Source organism: Centrocercus urophasianus, unplaced genomic scaffold (genome assembly GCF_019232065.1).
Source record: "Centrocercus urophasianus isolate 14NV4802_14NV808 unplaced genomic scaffold, USGS_Curo_1.0 seq_21, whole genome shotgun sequence".
NCBI lineage: Eukaryota > Metazoa > Chordata > Aves > Galliformes > Phasianidae > Centrocercus > Centrocercus urophasianus.
Window position 1 is genome coordinate 20,787,769 of NW_024884767.1, and position 23,342 is coordinate 20,811,110.

Here is a 23,342-nt window from a genome sequence, read left to right on the forward strand (position 1 = left end):
CCTTCCCTATATCCTTACAGGTTATAGGGTTTGATTTCCACATGTCATGAGGCAGCTACAAAGGACATTTAACACTACTACCGTGAGTCTTTTGATTGGAAGGTTAATTCCTCAGATGATATCTACCTTGGCAAATGAAACTCTGATTCAAAACAAATAACAGTCCTGGCACTGCCACCTTGGACTAAATTCCTCCACAGAAGGAATGATTTATGTTGAGTCTTTCTGGACCTTTATTCATCACCATTTTTCAAACCTCATCTCATTATGTCATCAACAAAGATATAGGGATGAATTTATAACTTCAAGAGAAATTATTTCGTTTCTGTTGTTGCTGTTTGTTTTTGTTTTGGCCCTGTTTGTTTGTTTGTTTTAAATCTAAGGCTTTGTGATGTTCTAAGGCCTGATTCACTGATGTGAAACTTGAAATTCACAGTGCAACATAACAGCCTCAGTTAAATGTTCCAGAACAAAACCCTATTTCTAGAGTAGAAGGTAATTTACTTATTCCTCATCAAACATGTCTGCTCTCTTCATAGAGACAGGAGAGCAAGAGCAAGGAGACTGCAGGTAGAGAACATATGCTGTGTCACATGTCACCGAAGAGAAAACTATGTATACTACATTCTATCCGCATGAAAATAGGCTGCATTTTTGAATATGTATCTTATCACTTGTATATGGCTTCAAGTTCATGCATTACAGCTTTAAGATCCTCTCTTCACTCACTTTGTGAAAACAACAACGTCATCTTCTTAATTGTTAATTTAAAAAAAAAAAAAAACAGTCTAGAAAAGCACGTATTTTTCTGGCTGCTGCACAACAGACTTTCGAATTTCATCTAAAAATTGTTACATCATGTTGCACATCAAGGAAAAAAAAACAATCTCTTGAATGTAATTATAATCATACTTACATGTATGTAAGCATTCTGTTACAGTGGTAGCATCAATCAGGTATCCATTGCACAGACGACAGGTTATATGGGCATTAATGTCCCAGAGCTTAATCTTTCTGGTTAGCATCTTTGGTGTCTACAGAAAAGAAATACAGAAACACAGTTGCAGTGAATTTGGTGGTAGGTAATTTGGTGATAAATTATTAACTATAATTCACCTTAAAGATATTTTTACACAACTTAAGGTTCTCATACATTCTATATGTATAAACACATGCATGTACACACACTCGATAGCACTAACTTTCAGAAAACTTCACAGAAATGGAAGGTGTGAAATACTGGTGATTTCACATTATTCCAAGTCAAAGTTTCACTACCGCACTGTTAATAAGCAGCAGCTTATTAACACTGCCCACAGGACTTGGATTTAAGGTGAAATCCTATCATTCTGCTTATCTAAGCAGTTACTAGTCACAGGAGAAATTTCACACACACACACACACACACAAAAAAAAAAAAAAAAAAAAAAAGAGAGAGAAAAAATCCTCAGAACAATTAAACAATTAGAAAGTATTTTTAAAACTGAGAATTTAAAAGAATTGCATTTGACTTAGCATAGCATGTACAACTACACTTAAGGCCTGCCTTTATTCACTATATTAAAGCATAATTTTGAAGTCATCTCAGTAACAGCTGAAAAGTAAACCCGGAATTTCATTTTATTTAAACGGAGGTTAATAGAAGAACATGTTCCAAATTAAAATTGCTTCACTGGCAGAACTGCAGTTTGTTGTACTAAGAAATGTGAATTAGAAAGCTTTTCACTCTTCAATACAAAGGAGAGCATAACTACTACTAAACAGGCAAAAATGAAGAATTAAAACTTAAAACAACTCATTAACTTCTTTGGCCGCAACCTCAGCTGCTCGGAGAAAACAGTTTACAAAACCTATGACTTAAGAAGTACATTGTTACCTTTAAAATATATACATATATATATTTATCTATATATGTATACATATACCTATATAGAGAGAGAACATATATACTATGTATACAACATACACACACACACATGTTCTTCTCAATACGCTGAGAAGAAAACTAAGAGAATTTATTGTCACCATAAGTTGACAGCATCAATTAAATGGCAGTCTAAACTGGCTTATAACTTAGTAATTTGCCTCCTGCACTTCAGATGTGACCACATTATTGCATTGCTCTCTGTTATGGTAACAGTCCATGGCTCATAAACACTAACAGTTTTCATCTAATTTAATAGGGAATACATTTCAGAATTTTTATGGTAACTCATTTTCCCCAAATTTCACAAAGAAATATGTAACTCAGTTTACCGTATCTTTTCTCCTTTGTTTATTGAAGTGGTATTAAGCAGAAAGGACTATACATCATAAAGCAAACCTTCATACCAATCTGATCTAAACTAGACAAGTTTTGTCAGTAAACTGACAAAGTACTTTATGATCCATTATAACATTGGAAAAGCATGTAATTTATCATAAGCTCATGAAGTTCTGTATTGTCCCATACAAAATGTACTAGGAGGAATTCTAGTACTCACGGTTAAGGAACAGACAAAACATCAAACTTGTTTTATGGCATCTGAGATTTCTTAATTAAGGTAGCAACTAGCTTCTGACAGAAGAATGAGAAGCATGATACTCTAGAACTCAGATCCAAACATATGTCAGAATCTATTCTAGGAACTTAATTACTCTTCTAAATCTTAATTTATAGTTTTGTTTCTAATTATTTCAAAAGTAGGTGCATACTCAACATTTTCAATCTAGTTTATGAGGTATCCAGATAAAGAAGCTACTGCATGAATTACTTAACATTTCTAATACTCGGGGAAAAAGGTTTTTAGCATCATTCTTACAAACAGTTCAGGAGATGGGTTTAAACTACTGTTCACAGTAGCTAGACAGCACTTTGTAAATCTCAATTCAAAATGTGTAAAAGAGAAGTTAAGCTACAAGGATACTTAGGCATCACTAATACAACCGCACTTGTGGAGACAGGATTGCAGAACAAGGCATTCAGGATTACCACAGATTGATTCCAACCATTAAAGAGGCATAAAAGTCAAAGAAGTTATAGTGAAAACTGCAGCAAAAAAAAATATTTTCCAGTAAAAGCTAAATGCAACCTTTTCTGCCACTATAGTAGAGACAAGCAATGTTATTACACAAATCACATGACACAGCACTAGAAAAAACCTGCAGCAAATGTAAATCAATTGAGATGGGACATAATATTAACAGAACAACAAACAAACCATACAGAGAAAAGGTAAAAGTGCTACGAAGTGTAATAAAGTCAATTTTACCAGGAAAAATAAATAAATACATAAGGATGAAACATACTCCACTGGCTGGATGGAAAGCAAAATTATACACTCCTCAGCAACAGAAAAAAATACCTGTTAAAAACACGGAAAAAATACACTCAATATAATATCCTAGTCATGTCTATCTGGCAAATTCATGAACTGAAATGTTAAAGAAAGTTATCATGTGATATGAAATCATGTAATTTCAGGGCACAGAACAGAATCTGAATTTTTTAAATACCATTTTCAGAACTTAACAGCACTTTTTCACTGTTTAACACTCCAGATATTAGGTTCCTGTAAAAATTAACAAAGCAAATCTGTACAACACAGTGCTTCATTTGTTCTCCTACAGTTATCTTCTTAAATTGTAACATACTAGAGCAAGTAAGGAAGTGTAGATATGTTCCTGAGTATCTGTAGACTGAACAGTGACATTTGATCTAAAATTGAAGCTTTTCACTCCTCACCTAGCAAACAAGTGTTAGAATCAAAAAACAATGCTCCACTCTCAAAATCTTGTTGCTGGAACAGAAAGAAGTCACAGTTGTCAATCCTAGAATCATGAAACACTGAACAACAGATGCTTCCTAATGATCTGAATCTCACCCGCTTTTACAGGAAACATAATACACAGATAAATGATCACTCAGCAGGCTACAAAGATTCACAGGATCATGCTGATTGGAAGTGACTTCCCAAAAGCTCTAATCCCACTTTGTGCTCAAAGTGACACAATTTAAAAGTGAATTACCCTCGGGCACAGTCCCGCTGCACTCAAACAGATCCAGGAATGAGTACTCCACAGTCTCTCTAGGCAACCTGTTCCAGGTTCTGATCAATTGTCATTGCCAAAAAAAAGCTCCAATTATTTAATGGCACTGAATGCTCCTGCACTGTAATTTGTGTGCAATTCCTCTCATCCCAAAAGCGTGCACCTCTGATAACAGAGTGGCTCCATTTTCTTGATTACTGTCCGTAAGCACATGAACATAGCAGCACCATCTTCCCTTACACTTAGGAAAAAAAAAAAAAAAAAAAAAAAAAAAAACAAAAAACCCTTAGGACCTTTGTAAGCACAGCATATAAAAACAGCAACACCAATATCTCAGACAATTGCTGAAGAACCACCACTGTTAACCCAAATATTTAGTACTTTGCACCAGAAAATATTTTTGAGTCAGGACAAAATTAATTGGAAGTGTACTGCTTTAAAGAAATAGGAAACCATCTGGAGTTTGAGAGACCTGAATCAATTCTTGAAAGAAGTCTTGTTTTAAAGTGTTGTGGTTTAATCCAGCAGGCAGCTAAACACCACAAAGCCATTCACTCGCTCAAGTGAGAGAAGCAGAACTCACAGAATGAGATAAAAACCATTTATTAAGGCAGAAAATGAAGAGAGAAATAGCAGTAGTTATCATTATGTGTATGCATAATTACATATGTATACAAAGCCAAGTGATGCACAAGCAATTGCTCACCACTCACCAACTTAATCCCAGCCAGTCCCTAAGTGTTGGCTCCCCCCGGGCCAACTCTGCTCAGTTTTAAATTTTTTTCACATGATGTCATATGTTAGAGAACATCCTTTTGGCCAGATTAGGTCAGCTGTCCTGGTTCTATCCCCTCCCAGCTCCCTGTGCTCCCCGCATCCAGCAGTTTCACTGGCAGGGCATACAAGAAACTGAAATACTAAACATCCTTGGCTCTGTGCAGCACTGTTCAGCAGCACCTGAATGACTCCATGAAGCAAAAAGTTCGATACATCCTGCCAACATGCCAAAAAGATCACCTGAACCAAGAATCGTGTTTCTTCTTAGTTTCAACTAACATCATTTGACACCAGACATCATTGTTCTCTGACTGTCTGGTAAGTACTTCATGCCAGGAGGAAACACATAAAGACAACTACAAAGACATCTGCACTATATCTCTAATTAGTATAAATAAATATAAACAAACAAAAATGAACACAATCAGGAGATGTTGGCAGTGAATATACGTGTCAGTCAACTGGTCTTAGTCACTTTAGTGTTTCATCCACTAAGGCAGCTTTCCATTATGATGATCAGGCAGTTTATTACAGATCTCTCCAGTACAACTGCGTCGCCAACGTGGCCAAATGCCCCTGTATATGCTTTCACCTTTCAGAGAGACTGCAGCACTGAAAACGAACACTAACTCAAGTTCAAAAAGAGGATAAGCAAAGAAACTCCTTAGAAGTTTGGCCTTATCATTAATATATATACTAGTCAGGAAATTTGGGCCTACATGAGGCATACCTCTCAAACCAGCATTTCTTTTCAGAGTCTGCCATCCAGAGACCTGAAAAGACAGAAAAATAGTCTGAAAGTTAACATCCAAAGTTCCTCAAAATCCAGCTGCCATGTAGAAATACCTAGCTCACCAAATTCAACTAGAAGTTCCTACATGAATTTAAGACAACAGGCCAGGGGAATGGGGGTGGCACATGATTTGTATTCGATTAAGAAAGCAGGAAAAGTCTATCGGAATTAGAAAGATGGAAAAGGAACTTCAAAAGAAGATGTCAGTCTCACACAAAAAGACACAGAAAATATGGGAACCACAGAAGTCCAGCTAGTCCTATCGCCATGTGAAGGCAAAATCTAGAGAAATGCATTATCTTCACAAATGACAGAAGGAAAAACAAACAGAAGGATCCACAACCTATGGCTTTCTTAGATAGTGATCAGTTTGAAAAAAAAAAAAAAATTTTGGATTGGTGATCCACAGCCAGATAAGAATTATTCTGGGCTTTCAAGCTACATTTACAAGTAATCTGTAATACAAAAAAATACTGTAAAGAAGATACTCTATGTTTCTGGAATCTCTATAATTTTATTTTGGAAAATATCTAGAAAAAAGATGTTTGTATCACCTTCCAGAGACAGGATAATCTCATACATATATCACAGTATGAGAAAAGAAGGAAGTTTTCCTTATGAAGTGATTCACACAAGGAAAACTCAGATGTTAAGAGACAGGTAATGAGTACTACTGCGTCCATTGTCCTGTTCCACAAATCAAAGCACAGCCTGTAAATGCTGATTTCAGTGTGATAATAAATGTGTGATTATAAATACCATGACACAAAATATTTACGGTAGCATTAGGCACAAACGACAATGCAAAAAAAAAAAAAAAGAAACTCTTCACAACTATACTGTGAGGTGCTTCTACCACACTCAGAGAAAAACATACTGCTAACTGAAAACAAGGCAAGGCTGCATCAGATGCTACTTCATTGCAATCCACAAAAAAGATCTTCACAGAATTAAGATGCCTTATATGGACAGGAAGAGAAACAAAGAGGTATCTGAGAGCTGCCGCAAGATTTACTTTGCAGCACAACATGGAGAACACTGCAGTCAACAACACAGCTGCTAAAGATGGATTTAGAAGTTTAACACCAGTCTAAGAGCACACAACAACATAAACCTGTGAGCAACAAGGTCTTCCAAAGAAACTGCCGTGCACCTTCCCTCACAGCTGCTGGGAGAGGACAAGGTCATACCTGAGTTAAGCTGGAAGAAGAAAGTGGTACTGAAGTGGTAAGGAAAGAGCCAGCAAACAAGTTTGTCCTAAAATTCCACCATATGCTTCCGGTTCTGGTAGCACAGTGACAGTGATGCACTACAAATGCTCAATACAAAGAACATGAGTGCATTTAGAGATACTAATTGAGAACTCGGAAAGCAGACTCATCCGCTGATCCTGGACACTAACACATTAGAACAGAGCACTACTATTCCAGAATGATTTTATTTAAAGGTTTCTTCAAATTGCTACTGCTATTCTTGATAACTTGACAGTTTATCTAACTGTAATTCTCTTTCGTACCACTCAGCATTGTAAGGCAAAACAGGTAATTGCCTTGACCAGCTACAAATCCAGAACTGAAGCGAATGCCTGAAGGATTCACAAGTCATTACAGCACCACTCTATTTAAAGCATAAGCATTTTGTTTTTCTTCTGCTGAAATATAGCATAATGTTACCTCATTAAAAAGCAGAAAAAACAGAGCTCACAGTGGAGAGCCTGAGGAGAAGCAGCTGTACACAACAGATGTTACTAATTTTGCAAAATAATTACTGAAAGGCATTAAGGTTATATAGCACTGGAAGCAGAAAGAAAACAATGGCAGGTACACCTCAATTACAAAGACTATGGAATTGAGTGAAAGTCACAGCTCTAAGAACAAAATATTAAAGTGAAGGAACTTTGTGCACACCCAGAACTTACTAAATAAACGTTTCAAATCAGGATCCAAGTCTGCAGTAGATTTGCTAATAACTGCATGTGGATGAAATACAGTACACACACAAACATAGATATATAGCTAAGAGTATCACTTAAATTTTAGAAAACAAAACACCAGTTTAATATTAATTATCTTCATTTCTACAAACGTTTCCATCATAGGACAAGATATTTTATGAGTCAGACATTTATTGCAGAAGAACAGGCATGACCAAAGAGCTACTGTAAAAGCCTTCTCCAGGGCTCTGGAGAATAACAGGGTTATTACCTCAGATAAACAACTTCAGGTGCAGGACACCTTTCTTCAAGGAATGGAAGGACAGAGTAAACAGAGTATTTGTAGATCTTTTGGCTTCAAATATCAATCATTTGCTTCAACTGTTTTCAGATTTTATTATCATTGAGTATACACAATTTATCTGTCACTTAAAATCAGTAATTTCAAATATAGTGGAAGGTTCTGAGTTTACTAAAAATGCATAGATAGTAGAAAAGATTCTTCCAAATTGAGTTACAAAATACTGTAAACTTAAACAAAAAATTCTTTGTGTTGTATTTGCCAAGCACTATTTAATAAAAGAACCTACCAAATTAATATTTTTCTTAAGCAGGCCCAATGCTTACATTTGCTTTGGCAAGCCAACTTCTGATAAACAGCCAATAAGAAGCCTTTTTATTACTTACTTTATCCACATAATTAAATGCTAAAGTAGCAAATGTGTACAAGCATTCTTTTTAGAATGCCAGAAATTCCTCTCATCTCCTGGCAAGTCATTTTTCCCCTTTGAAGAAACCTATCAGCACCAGCAGATGGCACTAATTCCCTAACTTCATAAAGCAGGTCCACCTGCTACTTGCTTCAGCACTGGGGATATGAAACACCAGCACCCAACTTTTCAGCTTGCCTGGTCCGCACTGAGCAAACAGGAATTGTCACCGAATCACACAGAATCACAGAATGGCCAGGGTTGGAAGGGACGTCAAGGATCATGAATCTCCAATCCCCCTGCCACATGCAGGGCCACCAACCTCCACGTTTAATGCTAAACCACGGAAGAACTATCTTAATGTTTTTTTTTACTTACATATAATGTGGTTTTTATTAAAATGTAAAAAATAGAGAGCAACAGAGACATAAAACCATTGGGATACTGTTTTTGTGATACTACTGCATCACTGTCTGATTTAATTGAAGTAGCCACAGTTCTTAGTGAGCTCTCAAGGACTTAATCAGATCTTTAATGAAATACTGCTCTTTCTGTACTTCATCCTTGACAATAATTGCTCACAAATGTATGTACTGCCAAAAAAAGTGATGACATTATTAAGGCATGACTGTGAAGCACGGGATATTTTTCTCTTACGAAAATCAAGTAAAGAGACATGACCAAATTTTTGAGTTGAACATCTCATTGCAACTCTATATACTCAATTTGAAAAATCAAAGTAATATATTTATGTCAACTGAAAACGGAATCACAAATATACCCAAAATATTTATGACTTTTCACAAATCCTGAAACCTATTCTCAAATCCCTTTATCAAATCAGAAAGCAGGGCTGCACATTTTTTGCTCTTCACAGGACTGTGTTTAGCAAATGCACGTATGAAATTATCTGCTGTAACTTGAGCTTGCCATAATTCAAGTTTAATTTCAAACACTATTGTGCTTTGAAACACAGCACAGATTAAGTTGATTTTCACCTTGAAGGTGTACGTTTAGCACATGTCAATGAGCAGTCAAATCCACCAAAAAGGCTAAACGTGTGAGCCTTTTTCAATGTTCATGTTCTGGCACAAGTTTCCATTTCGATTCCAAAAAGGATTTGATTTCAATTTGCAAATCATTATATGTTTTTAGTATTTTATCCTGACTTAGCGACCTTCCTTCAAAAAAGTAAATGGGTGTCCGCATAATAATCAACATCCATATTTTTAAGGAATTCCTGGAATTGGTGATGATTCAAGCCATTGGATTTTACAAAATTCACAGCTTTGACGATGATTTGCATGACATTATCCATTTTTAAGGCTTTCACACGTAAATTTTCATGATGTATGACACAGTGATATTTCATCAAATGTGAGTTATCAGTGGCAATTGCATCTTCTTCCATTAATTTTATGTCCTTTTTTCCCAGCCATCATTGGGGCACCATCAGCAGCTATATCAGACATGTTGACAAAGGTTGAAGAAAATCACTTTAGCATATTTCTTTACTGCTTCATACAAATCAAGCTATTTATTGTGTCTTTTAATGGCACCAAAGAAGCCATTTTCTTTATCACCTCTAATGAAAATGGCAAGTGGAGCCATATCTGCACCATCAGTACTTTCCTGTATTACCAAAGCAAAAAATTTGAAATCAGCAGCTTTAGTCTCCAAATTTCTTTCAACAAATGTTCCCATTTCTTCAGATCACCTGGCAACATTCTGGTGACACAAACTGATTTTACAAAATATGTATGTATTTTTTTAATCAGGACACACTATGTCTGCCATGCTTTCCATACATTGCCTAATAAAGTCATCATCAGTTAATGGTTTTTATTTTTTTGCAATTAGATTTGCTACCACATGACTAGTTTTTAATAACAGAGTATGTTAGAGTTTTAGCTTTTCAAAAAAGATATCACTGAGGTGACAGACTTTTTTCAGTTCTGCTATTTTGTCAGTATGAAACATTCCTTGCTATGCATTGCATTTGGCAGCATGTTTCTGCATAAAATGTAAACTGTAATCTTTGAAAACTGACACAATTTCCTTGCAAATTAAGCATAGCGGCATATTATTTGTCTTGACAAAGTAGTACCCATCTGTCCATTTTTCCTTCAACACTCTTTCTTCATCCATGATTTTTCTTGTGTGGGGGTTCTGTTTTCTTCTGTGATGCCCATATGCAGTCTGAAATATTAGTATCGGCAATCACTGTGTTTTACTCAGCAAACAGCACAAGCGCATGTCGCAAGTAATATCCACAGGTTTCAGTGTGACTGAGTGGGTACAAGGGGTGCAAGAAGCAGAGTCAGCACTGCTTTGTGCTCTCCCCACATCCTGGGGCTGGGCCAGGCTATGTAGTGGGGAAGAGTCACTGCCACGACGATACAGGGCAGGCTTCAGTGTGAGCTGTGCCAGGCTGCATGTGGACTGCAGGACACTGATTGGACATGCCTGAAATAAAATAAGCAAGTAAAACCCACCCAGCCTTACAAATCTGTTGTTTCTGCTTTCCCAAAATAAAGAACTATTGAGCACAAATGAAGTATGCAGTTTTATGCTGAGCAACTTGCTGGGGGCAAATGTAAGCTACCTGACAGGTCAAGAGTCTTCAGTTCCACTAGAAATTGAACTATATGCTTTTCAGCAACTCAAAGATTAAAATAGCCTGCAAGAACTGGATGCTATTTGCTTCACTTTTCTGAGTATCTGCCTCGCTGCTATGCTGCTACCACACTACAAAAATTCATATGCAATTGATCCTAGAGAATGGTTTTAAATGATTTTATAATCCATCATTACAATACTTCCCCAAGGAACACCACTTGACTTCTCACCCGATTCTAGCAATAGCTTCTTGAATCACAAGATTCAAGAGTTAGGACAAATAAGAATCTAAAACTATTAGTGTCTAAAAGAAAGCTATGATCATCTGGGCTTTTGGAGACGGGCTTTGACAGGCTGATGGATCCCATGATGGGCCTTGAAGTAGTTAGGAAGGATATAATTCACCCATCTTCCTCTCTGGTCTTGAGTGTGCAGATGAGCCGTACCATGGAACCTAACAGTTCGCATTAAATATGTTCACAAAAGCAAAGTAATGTCATTCTACAAAGGGTAATACTAAAACCGAGGATGCAGAACACAGGACAGACTGTCACTGAGTACTGATCTTCTTCCAGTAAGTTATTTCCTAGGTGGCCAAGGATTCTTCACAAGCAGTATTTTCTCCACACAAGACCTACCATTACAAGGCATTCCATTGAGCAGTATGAAATACTTCTTCCTCCTTAGTCTCTCTCAGAGACTGTGGTCCTTCCTCTCTAGAGAGAGTCAAAACCTACCTGGATGTGTTCCCGTGCAATCTGCCCTACCTGACTCTACTGGAACGAGGCAGGTCATAGAATTACAGAATCAGAGAATGACTTGGGTTGGAAGGGACCCCAAGGATCATCAAGTTCCAACCCCTCTGCCGCACTCAGGACCACCAATTTCCAGATCTGGTACCAGACCTGGTCAGACTAGACGACCTTCAGAGGTCCCTTCCAACCTCAACCCATGTGTTTGTGGTGCATATGTGACTTGCCTGCCCACAACTAGATGGACAGCTTGACTTATTCAACTAACACAAAGGTCTCTACAGTTTCATTTTCAAACCTATTAGAATCAGATCTCCGTTCCTCCAGAATCACTACTTCAAAATGGAGGCTTACATTAGTTTCACTTACAAGATATAAAGCTATATTTTAAGAATTTCACGAGAGGACCAGAAAGCTATTGTGCTAGCTTTTTCAGCAAAAGCAAGTGTCAATATTTAGTTTTGCTTTTACATATTTCGGTACTTCAGAGGTTTAGGGGTTTTGTTTTTCAGACATTTCACTGTTCCCTAATCAATCAGAAACCTTCCTTAGAAGGTGTAATTTTCTACGTTGCAGGCAAGTTCCTGATTTCTTCCCAGTATCTAATATTATCTGATGTTTGTGTCAGAAATACAGTTTCAAAATACTTTCTGTACAGAAGACATTCACAAAGCCAGTCATATAATTAAGTAAAATATAGCAGAAAAAGAAGAAGAACTACAACGGAACCTAACTCTTTAGCCTACCAGCACTGAAATAATAGTTCTTATGAAGAACCAGCACAAAAGAACAACAATAGAACTTATTTTGTAGTCAGCAAGCAAAAGCCCCTTCAAGACAGATATCCAGAAATTTTCAATTAATGTATAAACACAAGTAGCCCTATAAGAATAGGGAAGAAAATTTTAAAAGGAAACCACATCATGAGCCCAGTTTTAAACTGGTTACGTGAGTACCATTTACAGAGCCTGTTTGCTGTTGATTTTTTTTTTCTTTCATCTGTGGTCTTGTTTCCATAAGTGATGAGTGAAATGTTTTTCCTTCAACTTCCCGCAATCATAACAAGCTATGCCTGAATACGTCAGAGGTAAAACTCCCTTTGTGGAATAAGCACAAGCTGATCTTCAAAATTACTCTCAGTATTTTAGTGGTAGGTTTTATTCTAAACATATTTTTAAGTCAGAAATTCTTACTATTCATTAATCATTTCACCTTACTCTTAATTTTAAACAATTAAGATATAATGAAGAATCAAAGAGTAGCAGATGACCACAAAAACCAAAATATAAATATGAGCTTTAGATAACTTGCTTGAAAGAATCACGATTTAAATTTTCTAAAATACCATGACACGCTCATGCCAATAGATAATTATTAAAAAAATGGGGGAAAAAGATAACCACATCATTTTCTGGGAAGTATCTTCTAGAGTCTATGTTTTATTCACTTCTTTGATCTACTAAAGAGACTTGAGAACAGAATATAGTTTGGTCTTTCCTGAGAAGACCTGCCTAACAAGTTAAAGGAGAACTACCTGGGGTGTAGTCACACCATTACTAATAGTTGCACACAGATGGCTAAGATGTGTGCACCCTACAGTGAAACACATTTGCTTTTTACACATTTGTCTCAAAGAATCACATAATCATAGGTGTTGAAAGGGACCACTGGAGATTATTAAGTCCAACCCCCTGCTAAAGCAGGTTCCCTACAGGAACGCACAGGAAGATGTCCAGGGAGGTTCTGAGCATCTCCAGAGAAGAAGACTCCACAGCCCCTCTGGGCAGCCTGATCCAGTGCTCTGTCACCCTGATAGTAAAGATTTTCCTCATATTCAGAAGGAACACCGTATGCTCCAGTTTGTGCCTGTTGCTGCTTGCCTTACACAGCTAGGAAGAACCTGGCCTCACCCACCTGACTCGGACCTTTCAGATGCCTTCAAGGTCACTGTGCTGCATCATGTTTATCTTGGTGCCCCTCAGGCACTTTTCTGCATAGTTGCCTTCCAGTCAGGTGGCCTCCAGAAGGTCAGGTGCCTGGGGCTGTTTCTCTCCTTGCAAGACTTCACCATTTCCCCTTCTTGAACTCTATTTGGTTCTTCACTAGCCTAGCCAGGTCCCTCTGGATGGCAGCACAGTACTTCCCCAGGCCCCACTGCTAGTAAATTACATGTAGAAAGTAATACAGATGTTTGAGATGCAGAAAAATAATAATCAGGACATAGAACTGAAGCTACCTATTTAATCTTATTCACCGGGCATACTTGTAAGACTTCATGTTAAAATCACAGATGAAGCTGTTTCTTACTTTACCATAAAATATTTGTTTTTGATTACACAAAGTAAGCTATGCCCTTGTATAAGTTGTCAACATAACACAGATGACAGTCTAACTTTCTCGCTTGTGCTGTACAATTAAATCACACAACATGGGGGAAAAAAAAATGGAATTCGAGTAAGGTAGAAGAAATAGCAATACTGCTGAAGACGAGCTACAGACTCACAACTGAATCACATATCCTTTCACACAAACTTCAGTAATGCATTTTAATTTCATTTTATATCAAGGAACAAATACCAATGCATCAGAACTGCTGTAGTAATTAACATTTTTAGAAAATTCACAAAATATTAAATACCATAAAAATGTTACTATTGCAGAAGAAGAGTATTCACATTCAATTTCATTTCAGAATCTTTAAATCTTTCTTTTAGAAGCACCCTACAGAACATTCTTGTAGGTACACATGAATATATACACATATCCATCTACGTTTACACGTGCATATGTGGAGGGAGAGAAAGAGAATGAAAGCACACTTAAACCGTGCAAGTGGTAATTTGAAAGAGCATAGAAATTATGTACTCTGCTCCTATAAAGCCAGTGGAAGATTTTAGCACTGAATTACTTTAGCTCTGAACGTGAAAGCAAACAGCATGATAAAATACTGGACTGAAGTCTTCCTGACTACAATGAGGATTGAAAATAACTTCATATGAACATTGATAAAGAATCAATATTAAATCAAAGCATTTTAAAGGATTCTGTTTAGGAAGAGGAACAACAAGTACATTATACTTATATATAAGAGGTAAAAAGTAAGAGAAAGGCAGATTTTTAAGTATAGAAAATATATATACACACAATAAATGCAACTTGGTCTACTTCTCTCCTTCCTACCTACCATCACAACTGCTAGCTCTAGTGTGTCATACGGTGCATCTTTCCTCTCTCAGTCTTCCCACTACCTTAGCTCTTTTTACAATCAGAAAACAGATAAATATGTATTACAGTCAAAGACATGTAGGCAAATTTAATTATGGAAGGAATAATATTCTCCTAATTCAGCAAGAAGAGGTTTTTCAAGTGTCAACAGATGGCAGGTATCTCCTATCAAAAATAAAACATGATCATGAATGAAAAAGTATGCACAATGAATTATTTTCTTATTTTAATATGAATATTAAGTTTCTTTTCAGAAGCTACCTTAAATGCAGTTACAGTGAGCTTACATATTTCAATGATCTCCTTGTATAAGGATGCATTATCTTAGAAGTCAATACTCACAAATCATTGCTACAATCCTTAGATACTACTTCTATACTACAAAGCAAGAAAAAAAAATTATAAAAGTGTACTAAGTAAAAAAATGAAAAGAGCTGGCCACTGTCAAGAGCACTCAGAGGAAGAAACAACAATAACAAAAATCGTACATTCATGTAATTAGCCAAGAATGTACAAAACAAAAGACAAATCCAATTCTAAGAGGGCATCAGAGTGGCTAAAAATGACTGCTGTTTTTAATCTTTTCTTGAGGTGTATTAGGACACATTTTTCAAACATTATAGCCATTTCAAAAGCAGCACACTACAGTCAGTGTTCCTACATTGCATCATTCTCATGTGCACTATTATTGTAAAGCCTGCCTGTGAACACATAAAACACTACCACAAAAATACTGGGACATTCAGTATTGTGAATTTCTGTGATTTAAGGCAAGGCAAAGTTAGTAAACATTTCCTGCTCACACTGGACATTAGGATGTCCCACCACAGGGGTCAGAATTTCCAAGTCCTCTACTGACATTCTTCGGACATAACAGGAAAAGTGGTTTTGTGAAAAGCTCTGCAGTGAACAGCAATGCCTCTGGAAACCTGCAGGCTAAAAGCATATGAGCTGGCCTACGCAACAGCATTAAAACTGCAGGTTTTCCTTTTCTTGCAGCACCAGCTGCTAAGGGAAAACAGCATCTTCTCACCTCCAACTCCAACCTTCCCAATCACTTTTGACCCTGAAACAAGTAATACAACGGGCAGAATAAAACTCAGCAACAGAAAGGCAAGGGGAGGGAAAAAGCAAGACAAGAAGGCTTTGGAAATGTCAGAACTCTTTCAAAGAGTGGTGTCTTGCATTCATTTCTGCTGCGTTCACATGAACTGTACTGAGATTAGAGATGTGGTACTTAAGCTATGTGACCTACTGCAGTAATATTAAACCCATTCAGAGAAAGCTAGGTTGCAATTATTACCTAGGAATTTTCTGTCCTCTTTTGACATACCCCAGTTGATTCAGTACTATCTCTGACAAAAACCAACCACTATTAATTACAAAGAAAAATAGGAAATGTAAGCATCGTTTGTAAATTCTGCACTCACTAGTTAACAGATAATGCAGCGATACCTGACTGTCACAGAAATGACAGGCTTATATTTTATCTCAGCCAATACCTTTCTCTCCACAATAAACCACTTCCACAGTGCTGCTTTCACTGCTTTTCAGAGTTGCAAAAGTACGCAAATACTAATAGCAAGCATCTCTGAACAGCTGCAGCATAAACAGAGACTCCTTTTGGTACTAGATAACCTGAAGAAGTGATATAATCCCATCAGAAGAGGTAGTTCAATCTCTCAAAAGCTCCACAATATCATAATTATTTTTAACTTTTGAGAATTTTTTTTTTAATCAGATGGACTTGCTGGAAGTGCATATGCACTAGCCTTTCATGCAGATCACTGAAGCATATGATTACAGTGAACTTCAGTTAATTAAACTTTTGTTTAGAACATCTTTTTATTGATTACAACCTTACAAAGTCAATCTTCCATACATTTTCTTGCAAGAAAAAGCTTCTGAAAGCTGTCACTTTTGAAGAATATATTTAGCCTTATCTGCTATCTAGCTTTCTTGATTAGCAGAACTCCAGAACTTCATAATTACATTCTTCAAAGAAGCTCGTAATGGAATCTCACTAAAACAACACAGGTAGTGTTGCTTCAGATCTTTGGGGCATATTGAAAGTGACTCATGAAACTGTATAGAATCTTCTGCTGGATGGAGAAATTCATTTATTCACAAGAAAGTTAAAAGAGAGTTGGAGAACACTCAAGGGAAGAGTCTGTAGTGCACAATGAAAAGTGTGATTTTCCTTTGGCAGCAACAAGCCATTAGTTTGGCCCCACTGCTGGTGAAACCACAGCCTTCAAAACTGATCAGCAAGCTGTATTCAACCCGCCTCTCTCAAATAAATCACACTTCAATTGTTATCGATGGACTCCTAACACATTTCTAAGAGCAGGCTAACAATCTGTGGGATGCAGAATAGCATCTATGACACAAGTTCTGTCACAGAACCTAGAGTTCAACAAAGCCTTTGACACTGTCTCGCAACAGTCCCTTGGAGAAGCTGGCAGCATGTGGCTTGGACAGGTATGCTGTCTTCTAGGTAAAGAACTGGCTAGAGGGCTGGGTCCAGAGCATGGTGATGAATGACATTAAAACCTGTTGGTGACTGGTCACTAATGGTGCTCCTCAAGAACCAGTACTGGGGCCAGTCCTGTTTAATATCTTTACTGATGACCTGGAGGAGGGGATTGAGGGCACCCTCAATAAGCTTGCAGGTAACACCAGCTTGGGAGGAACTGTTAATCCTGCTGAGGGTAGTAAGGCCCTACAGAGTGCTCTGGATAGGCTGGATAGCTGTGCTGAAGCCAGTGGAATGAAGTTTAACAAGACCAAGTGCCAAGTCCTACACTTTGGCCACAGTAACACCAGGCCACATCCTAAGTTTGGGGCCAAGTGGCCGGAACACTGTGAAAAAGGACCTGGATGTGTTGGTTGACACCTGGCTCTACATGAGCTAGCAGCGTGCCCAGATGGCTAAGAAGGCCAACAGTACCCTGGCTTGCATCAGAAATGGAGCAGCCAGCAGGAGCACAGAGGCAACTGCCCGCTTGCACTCAGCTCTGGCAAGGCCACACCTCAGGTACTGTGTCCAGTTTTGGGCCCCTCACTACAAGAAAGACATCGAGGCCCTGGAACATGTCCAGAGAAGGGCAACAAATCTGTGGAGGATCTGGAACACAAGTATTATGGAGAGCGGCTGAGGGAGCTGGGATTGTTCAGCCTGGAAAAGAGGAGGCTCAGGGGAGACTTTATAGCTATCTACAACTGCCTGAAGGGAGATTGTGGTGCAGTGGGAGTCAGTCTCTCCTCCCATGTGACTAGCAATAGCACAAGAAGGACTGGCCTTAATTTACACCAAAGGATGTTCAGATCAGATATCAGTTATTAGATATTCTTCTCTGAAAGAGTGGTCAGATACTGCAACAGGCTACCTGAGGTTCAGGAGGTGTTCAAAAAACATGCAGATGTAGTACTAAGGAACATGATTTAGTGGATAATATTGGTAGTATGTGGATGGTTGGACTGGATGATCTTAGAGGTTTTTTCCAGCCTTTCTGGTAGTGGATAAGAACCACTGACTGGCTAGATTTGATTCTACAAAATCTATTTTACATTTCTGACAAAGAATCACTGCCTTAATTACATACAAAGTTTTCTTTATGCTCTGCTTTTTCCTTTATTTAGTGCTAGGAGTACAAGGTCATTTCTGATCAGTGCCCATTAGAATCACTTATAAAACCTGGAAGAGTCCTTAAAACATCAAAGTCCTTAAAGACTGTAAAAGTATTATAAAAACCACAGCATTATGTCAGGAACTAGCTTGCTTTAATTAATGAATACTACTATAACCTTGTTGAAAATTTAGCTCCAAAAACAATTAAAAAGGCATTTCATTTCCATTCAGATCTCATGGACCAAAACAAAAACTTCAGTGAGACTGTACAAGAGAGGACCTGAACACATATCATTTTTATATAACATTTTAAGTCCATGCATTTGGGAGAAAGCAATTTATGACTTAACCACAGCTGAAACAGATTTTAAATCTTCATATTGTGCTCTCTTCAGAACAAATGAGTAACTCACAACACCAACATCTTTAGCTGTCTAGCTGTCACTTGAATTGATGCTGCATTTTCACGGATTGCCCTGTAACTCCCTCTGTATGTGGGAGCTAATAAAGGCTTGAAAGGAACATGGGAAGTCCATCACGGTGAAGCCAGAAGCAGCACAATGGACTGTGTCATCAAAAAAAAAAAAAAAAACAAAAAAAAAAAACCACCACATTCTGTTTTGATGATTGTTTAAAAAAAATCTTGCCCCTTCTTCTTCCCCTTATAGCCTTAACTTTTAACTTACTTTGTTGAAAAATCTTAATTCTAGGTATCAATGAAACATCCAGTTTATATGTAATGTTGCGTGTGTTTCTACAATACTGAAACCAACTGCTTAGTAACAAAGAAAAGGTTTATCACTAGTTAGTAATTGCTTGGTAACCCAAAAACATATTTTTAATCCTTTTATATCCAAAGCTGTTGCAGAGCTCTACTAGAAATAAGTGTGGCAATCTCATGCAAATATTGTCTGTTTTTAAGAAAGAGAGGACAAAGTTCCTTCATGTAGGAATTGAAAAAAATTCCATTTGATATTCAGCAAAAGACCTTCAGGAATTCAGGTTTTCAGTCCTTGACTTGATCTTTTAAGATGAAATCTGTGACAAGAAGTTACCAGCAGGTCTGAAATAGGAAGGTACTGCAATTTAACTAAATAAACATTTTATAAGCAACCACTTTTCTTTCTAATGTTCTTATGTAATTTAACAAAACCCAGATTACAGCACTTAACCATTAACCAAACAGAACAAAGATTTGGAAGAACTTCTTTAAACAAAAGGCACAAATACATAATTGTATCAATTTCATTTATCAGAACTTTCAGCTGCACTGATCTGTCCAACAATCATCTTTGAGCTGCTATGAAGATGAGTAATGTTACTAGAACAGTCCCTAGATCACTAAGATGGATGGCAGGTATTTCTGTGTTTCTCCTGGATTCAACTGTACACACAGTAACTTGCATGCAGGTAGATACTCCATATGTAGACAAATGTGCTCTGCTCTCATTCACCTCTTTCAGAAGTAAATTGTAGCATCCATTTTATAGTTACTGACTCTCCTTTGAATGCTTGCTGCTGCAGATTACTTAATGCAGACACACTCCTGACCTTCCAAGTGACTACATATATTAAAATGACTCTCATGTTTAACTTCATGTGCTGAAAACACATTATTTCCTTGAAATGAAATTATACAGCTGAATTTTAACCAAGAGCAGAAGAGCTACTTCCTTTCTACCAACACTGAATCAGTCTTCTTTATCTTTCAGTATTCAGTGAGGTAATTCTTACCTTGAAGTCTTGAAACATCAGTTTTGGAAAGATGCTCCATCTTTTTAAAAAATTAAAGATACCGAAGTTTATTAACTTAGGACCCTAAAGAAATACAGTTGTTAGAGTGAAAGATATCAAAGCAGTAAGTGCAGAAGTTCAGGACCATCTAAGTTGGGACTTGCAGGTGCTGCAATAGAACAAAAGCAACATAGGACTGTGCACGTCACCTTCAAGGACAAAAAGATTTCTCCTTGTTAAAAATACAGAATGATGTGTTACTAAAAGCTTCCTTTTCTTAACACAGTGACATACAACTGTTTCAATAATACATCATCCCATTAACAGTTCAGTACATTTGTCAGTCATTGTCAGTGGGAAGAAGAACTCATAGCCTCCAAAGTTCATTCCAATAGCTTGGATTTATTTCTGTCAACATACACTGCAAAGGCCTGCATTCATCATCTAAAATTTACTACTTTCCTTTGTTGTTGTGGAATGTTTTTCAAGTACTTAAGTGATCTCCATTCATTATCTCTGAAAACATTTCGTTTTGTTCAGTATAAACAAGTTCGCACTGCTAGATACCATGAACTGAAGAATGACAGTCAGCAATGAGTCTTCACTACTTAAACCGAGTCAATTTTTAAAATGAAAGTCTTTTTTGTTCAGGCACTGTACCAAATTCTGACACTGCTGTTAATTTCACAGCAGTTAGTATTCTGCAGGCACTTTATGTTTAGAAGATACAAAGTACAGGAGTATAAAAAGTAGGGAACTCGAGCATTATTATGCAAAGCATATAACAATTTTTAATAGACGTTGATGCAAACAGAATTTTTTTTCCACTATGACCATATTCAAAGTTTCACAGGAAACTGCTGCGACTACTTCTCACTGCTGTAAGACCATAAGTACAGTAGAGGAAGAAAAGGGAAGGAAAAGTTGTGACACTGACACCACTCAAGACACTTCAAAGCCTAAGCACCAGTTTTCCTGACAAGTTCTTACTAGTTTTTTATTTCTAACACACTAGCTCAGAAACAGGGTGCCAAAGCACTTGTGCTTAAGTCTCTAGCAAACTGCTTCCTGAGTTCCACTAGCCTGATTGAGGAAACAGACAACAGCCTATGATAATTCAGTTCTGGTCTCCTGCATTCCTGCTCTCTGCCCCTTTCCTTGAAAAACAAAACAAAACAAAACCCAAGAAGAAAAAAAAGGAAACTGTTTTCAGCACAAACTAAACCACACTGAAGAACTGACTTCGTCCAAAACTACGCCAAGACTGCGAAGACATAATTGAAGTATTCGCCCCGAAACCTTGACATGCAGAAAACTTCATCAAATGATAAAAAACACATCAGCACAATTTTACTTCTCCTTGCTAACACTGATGGTACAAGTACTGGGTCCAGCTGGGCTGGAGTTACCTTTTCTCCAGCAGCCCACACAGCACCTGTGCTTGAAGCAAGAGCAGCAGGCAGTGTGGCACAGCACACAGCCCTCCAGGTGTCCCCAGGACCAGCAGGCCAGAAAGAGTGGGAACACAGGTACAACAGCTGATCCAAAATGACCAGAGGGACACCTCATCCTGTGTGATGTTGCGCTCAGCAAGAAGAAGAAGGAGCTGCAATGCTCTCTATGAAGATGTGTCTTCCCAAGCATCTGCTACTTGCATGAGGCCATGGCTCACAGGATAGGTGGCTGGGCATCATCTGCTGATAGGAAATAGAGAATAACTTTTCTCCTTTTACTTCTGTATAGATTTTACTTTCCTTTCATTAAGCAGCAAGACTAAAAAACTCACTTTTTTCCCCTCTATCTCATTTCCACACATCTTGCTAAGAAGGGGAAAGAGATTAAGCAGCTGTATGGTAACATGGCTGCCTACCAGCATAACACCAGTTCCATTATTCAAAGTCTTTTACCTGCGAAAGGCTTGATTTTTTTAATAAGCAGGAAGAGTAGGGTGCAGTACCTGAAGTAATCAATTCAGGCTTCTTCAATTCATATGCAATGATGATTTCCTCCTAAAAACGTTCTATCCCATGGTAGGGCAAAACAGTCTGTGGGCTATCTACCCAGTACAGAGCAAAGAAAGTGAGCAAGTGCCTGCCATCCCCAGAAGAGCAGAAATGGATGCACAGCTGGCGCAGAGCCAGGGTGCTCAGCTGAACTCCCATCTTGCAGCTGCCCTGTGAAGCTGCAGTCAGACCTATTGAGAACAACCTATCACATAAACAGCACCTAAACCAAAGACTGGCACTTGAGTGACAAAAGCACATATATTTGTACTAGGAGAACAAATAGTTGAAGGAATTAGGAAAGAAATAGCAAGGTTGGTGCATTAAGAAGAGTGTGGCCAGCAGGCTGAGGGAAGCGATCCTCCCCTCTGCTCTGCCCTGGTGAGGCTACATCTGTAGTACTGTGATAAGTTCTGGGCTCCCCAGTTCAAGAAAGATGGGGAACTTCTGGAGAGAATCCAGTAGAGGGCTGTATAAATGGCGAGGGGCCTGGAGCATCTCCTGAGTGAGAAACAGCTGAGAGACCTGGGACCATTCAGCCCGGAGAAGAGAAGGCTGAGAGGGGATCTTACCAATACTTTTAAACATTTAAAGGCAGCTGTCAAGTAGATGGGGCCAGGCTCTTTTCAACAGTGTTCAGTAACAGGACAAGAGGCAACGGGCACAAACTGGAACACAGGATGTTCCAACTGAACATGGGGAAAAAACTTCTTCACTGTGAGGGCACTGGAACAGGCTGCCCAGAGAGGCTGTGGAGTTTCCTTTGCTGAAGATAATCAAAACCTGCCTGGACACTTCCCTATACAGCATACTTGTAGGGAACCAGATTTAGCAGGGAGTTGGATTTCATGATCCACAGAGGTCCCTTCCAACTCCTATGATTCTGTGGGGGGCAAACACCATAGAAAAAAAAAAAAAAAAAGGAGGTAAAGGAACAAAGTAAAGTCACTCTCCAGGAAAAAAAAAAGAGGTCATTTAAGACTGAAATGGAATCTGGTTTACTGTGGTTTTTTTTGTTTTTTTTTGTTTTGTTTTGTTTTGTTTTTTTAAATTCTTTCCACTTAAAATGGCATAAACAATAAAGAACAGAAAAATCCCTACATTTGTGCAAAATGCACAAGAAACTTTAGTGCAGT

At 37.9% G+C, this 23,342-nt stretch overlaps 1 protein-coding gene across 6 annotated transcripts in view; it reads right to left on the reverse strand.

Moving 5' to 3' along the window:
- Nucleotides 1–23,342, reverse strand: part of PCGF3 (polycomb group ring finger 3) — a 91,733-nt gene that overhangs the window by 57,388 nt on the left and 11,003 nt on the right. For 5 of the 6 annotated variants that reach the window (XR_006169576.1, XR_006169575.1, XR_006169574.1 and 2 more), the window contains exon 3: nt 917–1,034. Coding sequence is in view for 2 of the 6 variants with exons in the window: in XM_042822913.1 (XP_042678847.1) it covers nt 917–1,025 (109 nt within the window). In the remaining 4 variants the exon portion in view is untranslated. Of the gene's footprint in view, nt 1–916; nt 1,035–4,008; nt 4,091–23,342 lie in introns of those variants that run through there. The other variant, XM_042822914.1, reaches the window with a different exon arrangement.